Raw genomic sequence first — 9,941 nt, forward strand, 5'->3', positions numbered from 1 at the left:
GAACCATTTTAGAAACTACCAGAGTAAGAGCTCACTGACCTCCTGAAGGCAGCAGGGGAAACAACAGCTGCTACATCTTAATGGTCTTTCCATAGTTATGACTTCTTGGCCCGAATTGTCAAGAATTCTCAAGGTAAAAGGTCTAGATGCTCCACAGCAATTTCTGGTACAGAAATCAGTATCCTCTACTGCAAAGTAAACTCTCTGTCCAAGGCTGTTCTTAATTTCGTATTTGTTATTAGTTTCAAAACCTGTTAAGACTAAAAGTATAAAAGAGGAAGCCATGATCACCATTATGTTTAAAAACACATAATCAATGCTAAGATATTATAATGTCTAGTTATAAAGATTTTAGACACTATTCCACATGGAAAGACATTTAGAGAAGGTCCAGGCAGAGAATAAAGGCACAGGGAAAGGACGAGGAGAGGCTCCTAAGCTTCAGAGAAATGTAAAACACACAAAGAAAACAAGTTCTATCTCCCTAACTCCATAGACTCTCCTCAGAAACAGAGAGGTTGCAGCTGAGAGTTGTAACAATGCTCCAGGGGACACAGGGGTGCTAGGTACATGGATTAAATGTCCACCTACAGTACAGTCTTCATGTATCATGGAGGGGTTGTAGGATGACTGCCACAGATGCTCTATGATATAGTCCATTATTAAATCTACTGGTTTGAAATTTTGTTTTAAAACCATACTTATCATATCTTTTTTTTTTTTTTCCCCCCACTATGTCTGAGAAAAAGCAATGGGAGAGCTTACTTGTAATGCTCACATGTCTAAAGGGAGAGAGTAAAAGTGGAAAGTTACCTGGAGTGTCACCTTGGGTCCAACACACCACTGCTTAGCTCAATGGTAATTGGTTAGAAGTAAAAGATGAGTACTGGACTTGGGGTAAGGGTCTTCCTAACCAGGGGGCTTCATCTCATAAGATATCTAAACTATGAGCATCCTAAGTGAAGTCTGTACCTTAGAGGGGGCTAATCTCTTCATGGAGGAAGCAAGAATGCTAAATGCTGACACTTTCATGGTCTCTTACTCAGTTCTGTCCAAATTGATTCATACATTGGAAACCTCTCTTTGTCTAGAGCCAGGGTCAACTGATAGTCCTATCTGTGTATAGCCTTCCATCCTTCCATATTTTGAGTCATAGTCTGTCAGAAGCCTGTCTGAAATAATGAGGGGTAAAAGAAATACAAGGAGGTAAAATGATTCTCTAATGTCTATGTGAAAACACCTGTAGTCGGAGAAGTCATTTGCAAGTCCTACAACCATGAACTTCTTGAGGTGTCTTTGTGAGGACTCAGACAGGCCTTGAACTCTGAATCTTTAAGAATCACCTATGCATTCAAGATCTGCCACAGTCAAATGTTTGCTGAAAAAAAAATAGAACTGATTTTGAAAAGAAATTTATTATCCAACTAATTTTTTCACTAAGTAGCTTAATCTCAAAAACTGAAATTTTTTAATTTGTAAAGCAACATGGGCTTACATAATTGCTAAATTTCCTTCTAGTTACTTAAAAAACAAAACAATACAATTTCATGCTTATGTTATTATTTATGAAGTTTTGAATTGAGAGAAAATGTAAATGCTTATTACATACTCAGATGCTAAAAAAAAAACCCTGAGTAATCTTCATCTTCTTTTTTTTGGGAGAGGTTTTTGCCATAGGGCGCGTGTGCTCGCCAGAGAGACAGAGAAACAGAAAGGGAGAAATCACCCCCCCAGGGGGGATGGCCATGCCGCAATCCCTTCTCCTCCATTCTCCTCTCGGGATCTTAGGCACGCACACACGCACACGCGCCCGGTGTGAGTTTTAAGCCACTGGGTCTGGGACGCGAACCGCGGTCGACTATGTGGGAGTCCAACGACATAGCCATTACGCTAACTGCTGGTCCCCAGACTTTGATGTTTTTTAAAAAAAAATTTCAGAGAGTGTGTGCATTCACCAGAGAATGATAGAGAGAGAGAGCAAAAGCTGGTGGAAGTAAAAAAAGCAGCCTCCCTAAGAAATAGTCATTCTGTGATTCCTTCTCCTCCATTGCTCCTTCTTTTCAGGATTTTGGGCACACCCGCAAATCCATCGAGCATGTCTTTTGAAGTTGCCAGAAGTGGAGCTAACCACACAGTAGGCCACGTGGGAGCCAGCTGCTTTAACCACCGTGCCACTGGCTGGCCCAGTAGTTTTCCTTCCAAGTTAGTATCTGTAGCCTAAGGACAGATGCTCAGTACAATAATATCTTACTATCTGACTCCTAACTTCCAGAAACAAGCTGCTAATAATCTTCCTCATTTCATTATTGTGGAGAGAATCACTGCATTAATGTATTTATTACATTCCAAAATTACCATTTTTTATGTGGTACTTTGGTCTAGAAATTCTTGTTTAAAGTCATTATTTTGGGCCTACTCCCCATGACAGCATGCCTGAAACTTTATGGAGGTGAATCTAGATCATAGTTGATTTTCATTCATTTTCTCAGGTGTTTTCCGTAAATATAACATATAATTATAATTCATATATAAATTCAAATAATGAAGGGATTTAAATGTTCCTCCTGTTTAATGGCTGTATCTGTAGTGGTCGATATGCATTTATTTGCATAAACCTCTTTTCTTTCTAAAAATGACTATAATGCATACATACCTTCCAGAAGTTCAATTTGCTGATGAATCAGTATCTGATCTATCTATTACAGGAAAAAAAAGACAAAACTGTAAGGATCTATCAAATAAAGGTTTTTAAGCTAATCAAATTAATATTCATGTGCTTATATTTTAAAAGTACATATAATCAGTTATTAATATTTATTACTATTAGCAATATTTAAGTGTATATTACTTTACAGTATAAAACAAAGTTTTTTTAATTAATAAAATATTTACTGAAAGTAAATTAATTAACTATTAATGTGGGAAGATTCAGGAAAAGTAAAATTGACTTACAAGGGGATCTTGATAAAAATTAGAAAACAATGTTCCTTCTGGAAGAAGCTAAAGAAATGTTGACAACCTCTGTATTCATTTAAAGAGCTTCTTTCTATAACTCTCAAAAAATTTTCTAAATATATCGTCATTTGTAGTAACTGATAACTTTTCTTATGTATTTTATGAGATCCTGATTTTTCAAATGTCTATTTCAGGGCATTTCTTAAAGAACTATGAGTTACTAACTACTCTTGTGATATACACTGCCCCAGGTACTTTGCGGGAGATTAAGTTAGAATAGAGACTGCAAGAGCGACAAGTGATTTGCTGACAACTGGTTGGCTATTGTAGAAATATTTATCGGGGCTGGCAGGTGGCATGGTAGTTAAGGACACTGGACTCCCACATGGCAGCCCGTGGATCGAGTCCCAGACCTGGTTGCTTGCTTTCTCATTTTCCCTCTCTACATCTCTGTCCCTCTCTGCTCAAAATAAAATAAAGTTAAATAAAATAATTCTTTAAAAAAGAAATATTTATTTGTCTGCAGATTAGACACACAGAACTTCATATTCCCATTTTACCGAACCAATTTCTAACTCTAAACAGTTGTTAAATATTAACATGTTGTTGAGATTAACATGTGGTACAGAAACCCACGAATTCATTTCACTTACTCGTGGTAGTAACCCACGAATTCATTTCACTTACTCGTGGTAGTAACCCACGAATTCATTTCACTTACTCGTGGTAGTTATAAAAGTGAGTCTTCCAAAGAATAAAGGCAGAATTACAGAAATGTGATTGTATTAATTATAAGAAAAAGGCAAATCTCATGAAACACAAAATATCAACTTCTTGTAAGGTACTACCTACTAGAATCCAGAATAAACTGTCTTCAAATTATTTGATTTTGGAATTAAAGAGCACAGGATTCAGTAGCAATGTTTCCAGAACAAAAGGTCGGTCCCATCTCTTTAGGTTTTTGACCCTTAGTGAGTTATTTAACTTCTTCTGGACCTGAATTTCCTCTTGTGTAAAATGGTAATATTTCATAGAAATTTTATAAAAATTAGTGAGTTAATGCATGTATGATGCTTCAGATAAAAACTTGGAAAATACTGCTTATAAATGTTTACTATTGACTACTATAGATTGTTTTCAAGATCACAGAAAACACACTTCCCTAAGACATTGTGTATTTTGCTTTAAAAGTGAGCCCAACCTAGAATAATTAAAATGTCAAAAATTATTGTTTTATCAATTCAGATTTTGTTGAATTATTCATTTACTAATCCAGTTATGTAAACTGAAAGAAAAGCTTTCTTTTTTTTATGAGTATCTTGTGTATGTGAAGTTACCAGACTTAGATATTCCAATCCGGGTGGACAGTTCAGTGGAGCTGGTGGTGCTGGCATCAGTGGTACCCCTGCAGGAACACCTGGCTGCTGGTACATTGGCTGATTCTGGACAGGAAAACCAACTGGGCCAGCCCCTGGATAGCCAGCTGGTGGGACTGGGTAGCCAGCCTGGGGTCCAGGGTAGCCAGCCTGGGGTCCAGGGTAGCCAGCCTGAGGTCCAGGATAGCCAGTTTTGGGTCCAGGATAGCCAGGGTGTTCTGGGGGTCCTGAAATAGAAACATATGAAATAATTTGTAACTGCACAGAGAAGTAGATTAGAATGACCCTGGCCCAGGTCCCGGTTATCTGCATGATTAGCTCAGAAATGCTGACTTCATAAAGTTTAAGGTGTGCTTTACCTTTCAGAGATTTTTCAATGGGATTCCTATGGTTTCATAGCCATCTCTATTTTGGGGGTAGCGGTGTGTGAATAGAGTTGGTCCATAGCATTGTCCTTACCGTTCAAAACGGAGATGTCAATTACCCGGGAAAATCAGAGAGTCAACTACTATCTAGATTCACCTCTGTAAAGTTTCTGGCACACCTTCATGGAAAAAACAGAAGGCTAGAATCTCTAGAACCAAAGTACCCTACATAAAATCATAATCCTGGAATTTTAACAAATGACATAGAGGATATTTCTTTTTTTTTTTTTTTTCTGGAGAGACTTTTGCTATAGGGCACGTGCACTCACCAGAAAGAGAGAGAGACAGAGAGAGAAAGCGAGAAATCACCCTCCGGGGGGGATGGCCATGCCACAATCCCTTCTCCTCCATTCTCCTCTCGGGATCTTGGGCACGCACACACACAAGCCTGGTGTGAGTTTAAGCCACCGGGTCTGGGACTTGAACCGTGGTCGACTACATGGAAGTGCAGCGACATAGCCATTACACTAACTGCTGGTTCCCCATAGATGATATTTCTAAGTATGTATAGACTGGGGCAGGGATAGTTTTGCCCGTCCCCTTTCCTAAAGGGTATCTAGCAAGATTTGGAGAAGTTTTTATTTGTCAAAATGGGAGGGGAGGATAATACCGGCATTCAGTGGGCAGAGACCAGGGATAGTGCTACACATCCAAAAATGCCCAGCACACCCCGTAAAAACAAGAGTTGTCTAGACCAAAATATTATAATGCTATTGTTGAGAAACCCTGGTAGAGAGGTAAAAGGAGGTCATTCCTTCTAGTATATTTCAGATACTTGTTTGGGTTAATAGTTTGCCTGGAGTATAAATCCACTGTGTATACCTTTCCCAATGGCCTCTCCATATATGTGTGTGTGTGTGTGTGTGTGTGTGTATGTGTATACATATATATGTATATATACATATATATATATAAATATTTAGTTTAGAAATTAAAATTTTATAATTTAGCACACTCTGTTGTCTGGAAAATATAATTTGAGGAACAAGAGCAATGCTGAAAAACCAGCAAGCTTTCAATAATAAACCACCATTATTTCCAGCATCATTGTCACCTTGAGACCTGTGCTACATGTGTCCTTGGGCAGGACAAACAAAATCGAGTAAATTTTCTAGCAAACTCTGAATTCTGATTATAACAATTTAATGACATATACTTACTTTTAATTAGGGGTGGATTAAATCCTTCTCTAAGTATTTCAGATAAATACCACAGGCTTACTAATAATTTTCATAATAATTTTAGGACTTTGTTAGAATTTAGAGCAGAGATTCTCTACTCTGGTTTTACAATAGTATCACTGAGGGTATTAAAAAGTTATCAAGGGGCCAGCAAATGGCATGGTGGTTAAGGGTGCTGGACTCCCACATGTCCAACTGTGGTTCGAGTCCCGAACCTGGAAGCTTGCTTTCTCACTCCCCCCACCCCTACTCTGCTCCTCTCAGGTCAAATTAAAACAAATAAATAAAGTTAAATTTTTAAAAATGTATTGATCCTGGGGTCAGCATGTGGTACAGTAGTTAAAGTGCTGGACTGTCTACGTCTGCAAGTTAAGGGGACATTAATACATGTGTGCTTAGATAAAATATATCTTAAAGAACGCATGGTCCTTAGAGAATTTCTCTTGCATGGTCTAACACAGTCTTGCAAACATGAACTCTTCACATAAACTGTGCTTGCTGTCAGAGCTAAATTGACATCAAATTGTGTTTCAAACAAATTCTCTTCTAGATAAAATAAGAGAGCCAAGATCCTGGGGCTGAGGTTCTAGTTTTTCCAATATGCCTGAAGAGTGTTCAGTCCCATGCTTCAGTTTTGTTGGTATTGGGAAATAGTTTTAAAGCCACATATAGACTATGAAGACAGAAAGAAATGAAAGCAAACTGTGAGGACGGCCAGCATAAGATTATGGGTGATTTCAAAGCTCTCTGTCTGTGCTGTAAGAACCATGGTTCCCGATTACGGTATCGGAAGAATGGAGTGTGACAGTTGGTGTATATGGTTGATGACAGTCTGCCTGTGTCTCATCGGAAATACCCATATGGCCGGCCATGGTTTGAATCCCAGACCTGGCGGCTTGCTTTCTCACTCACCCTCTCTCTTTGTCTTTCTCTGGCAAAACTCATGTGAAAAATAGTATTAACAATAATAATAATAAATAAATAATTCCATTAAAAATAACAATAGTAACACATGGAATTAAATATTTTTAAAATAATCTCAAAAAATGTAACATTTAACTGTATCAAACTAATACAGTAAAATGTATGATGGGCTAATTTATATTGCTTTAATAATCTTACATGGACAAAGGTTTCGAATCTCTTAGTTCTTCTTAATCACATCTCTGTAGTCATTCATTTATCTACTACAGTCAGTCAGTATTTATTGAGTATCTGCTGTGTGATACCTGAGTTAAGCTCTGAGCCTAGGGTGGCTCTGTATTCACAGAATTTATGGTCAAGGGGCTGGCAGGTGGCGTGGTGATTAAAGACGCTGGACTCACACATGACTGACCATGGTTCAAGTCCTGGACATGGCTTTCTTTCTTTCTTTTTTTTTTTTTTTTTTTTTTTTTTTTGAAGGACGGCTGCCAGACCCAGCGAGAGAAAGCGAGAAATCAACCCCCCAGGGGGGATGGCCACGCCGCAATCCCTTCTCCTCCATTCTCCTCTCGGGATCTTGGGCACGCACGCACACGCGCCCGGCGTGAGTTTTCAAGCCACCAGGTCTGCGACGCGAACCGCGGTTGACTACATGGGAGTCCAGCAACATAGCCATTACGCTAACTGCTGGTCCCCATGGCTTACTTTCTCACTTTCCCTCTCTCTCTCTCACTTTGTCCCTCTCTGGTCAAATTGAAATAAATAAAGTTAAATAGAATAATTCTTTAAAACAAAAAAAGAACTTATGGTCTGGTAGATACTACACTTACATTACATTCTCCTCTGTATCCTTATGGATTACTATCTGTGTAATCAAGCTTGTTTTTGCATCATGGAGACATGGCATCAACATAGAAACATATTAGCTCCCTAATTCTGCAGCAGTTAAGCCACTGCCTGCACCCCGCCCTTCATAGCTGAGTTGGAAGCCCCGGAATCAGATTCAGAACAGATCTCAAGGAAACATATTGTAACCGACCTAAATATCTACCCTTAACTGATAAGTAACATCTTTGGCATCTCTTTCCAGGCACCATTGTTTGAATAATACGAAACACACACGTGCACATCCAGGAGAAGACAGAGTTGAGATACCAGGAGCTCATGATCTTTGGGATTTTGGCAAGACCAGTGATTCTGATTTCAAAAGTTCCAGGGAGAATTCATACAGAGAAAAACATAAGTGAATGGACAGGGAGTCAAACAGATCAAAGAGTATGTGAAATACAAGTCAATTTCTACATTTGTGAAATGTAATTTAAAATAGTTCACAAAAATCAAAAGATTACATGTCTTCTTGACAAGGTTTTCTTTTTGCTTATATGTGTGTGTGTACAAATTACATATATTAAGTCGATATATACATATGTGTGTGTGTATATGTGTGTGTGTGTACAAATTTTATATATGTATTTATAAAGTTGTCAGGAAAGTCATGGTGTATTTTTCCATGCAAAATGCATCATGATTTTTCTGAAGACCCAATATGTACTCATATACATATATATTTTGTTTTTACTTAAGCACATATATACATGCACATACATATAATTATATATATAAAACTGAAGAGTTAAAGGTTGACTATAACCATGCTCAAACAAATCTTTCTAAATGTAGTTGAAACATCTTAGAGCTCGTTGCAAACAAACATAAAACCAAAACAAAAAATCTTGATTTTTGACATAAATTTACATTAAAACTGTTGTTAAGAGTTTGGTAATAAAATTGAATCAAGAGCCAACGGGTGGGGACCAGCAGGTGGCATAGTGATCAAAGTGCTGGACATTCCCACATGGCTGAGCATGGTTTGAGTCCCAGATCTGGTGGCTTGCTTTCTCACTTTCCCTCTCTCTTTCTCTCTATGTCTCTCTCTGTTCAAATTTAAAAATAAATGAATCAATGAATAAAATTAAATATTAAAAAAACTTATAAAAAAAAAAGAACCAACAGGTGGTATGGTGATTAAGGTGCTGGATCTCCACATGGCCTACCACGGTTCGAGTCCCAGACCTAGAAGCTTGCTTTCTCAGTTTCCCTCTCTGTCTCTCTTTATCTCTTTCTGGTGAATTAAAATAATAATAACAATACTAATAAAATTAAGTAAATCTTTTTTTAAAAAAAACTGAATCAATATAACAGCCATTAAGAGAAGATCATCAGGCTGGGAGGTGGTACAGAGCTAATGCAACTGGACCCACATGGAAAAGGTCCTTGGTCCAAGTCCTAAGGCTTCCCTGAACTCACTGGGTACACATGAACAAGCCCACAGTGCAGGATGGTTAAGACTGGGAATGGGTCAGGGCATGAAGACCCTGTTGTGCGGGGGTTGCCTCTCTCTCTCTAACATGGAAGAAATAAATAAGCTTTAAGAATAAAAGAAGATCATGGGGCTGGCAGGTGGCATGGTAGCTAAAGGTGCTGGATTGCCATGTGTGCTACAGTGGTTCAAGTCCCAGACCTGGTGACTTGCTTTCTTACTTCCCCTCTGTCTCTTTCTCTTGTCTCTTTCTCTCTAATCAAACTGGAAAAAAAATAATAACTAAAATTAAATAAAATAACTTTATAAAAAAAGATCATAAAACTTTCCCTGGATAAAGCAAAATTTATAATCCTGAATATATTAGATGTATTATCTAATATCTCCAGCAAGGCTGACACTGTGCTGAGTGATGAATATTACTTTGTCTATCTTGACAGAGATAAAAAAAGAGAATAAAGGTAATCTTAGAAAAACAGGATTTGGTTTTCATTATTTTCTCTCCTGGGTAGTATTTTTCTCTTCAGAACCTTAATTTTTAGAAGACAAAGTCTTTTCTTGCCTACATGACAAGTAACTCATATTATTTAGAATTGTTGTGGAGGGAAAAAGGCAGAACATAACAATTGGCATTTATTAGGTTATCAGGAAAGTTATGATGTAGTAGTCTGTTCTTCTATGCAAAAATGTGTCATAACTTTCCCTAGGAACTGATATTTAAAACTATGCACATGTGTATACTACATGTATATATATATAT

General features: G+C 37.8%; 1 protein-coding gene across 2 annotated transcripts in view; it reads right to left on the reverse strand.

Moving 5' to 3' along the window:
• The window catches only part of PLSCR1 (phospholipid scramblase 1), a 20,579-nt gene that overhangs the window by 10,019 nt on the left and 619 nt on the right, over positions 1–9,941 (reverse strand). For both annotated transcript variants that reach the window (XM_027769440.1, XM_014585343.2), the window contains exons 2-4: positions 4,293–4,558; positions 2,654–2,696; positions 40–260 (exon numbers count right to left, since the gene is read on the reverse strand). In XM_027769440.1, coding sequence (XP_027625241.1) covers positions 40–260; positions 2,654–2,696; positions 4,293–4,558 — 530 coding nt within the window. The remainder of the gene's footprint in view (positions 1–39; positions 261–2,653; positions 2,697–4,292; positions 4,559–9,941) is intronic.

This window comes from Tupaia chinensis, unplaced genomic scaffold (assembly GCF_000334495.1).
Source record: "Tupaia chinensis unplaced genomic scaffold, TupChi_1.0 Scaffold149537_1, whole genome shotgun sequence".
In the NCBI taxonomy this organism is placed as follows: Eukaryota; Metazoa; Chordata; class Mammalia; order Scandentia; family Tupaiidae; genus Tupaia; species Tupaia belangeri.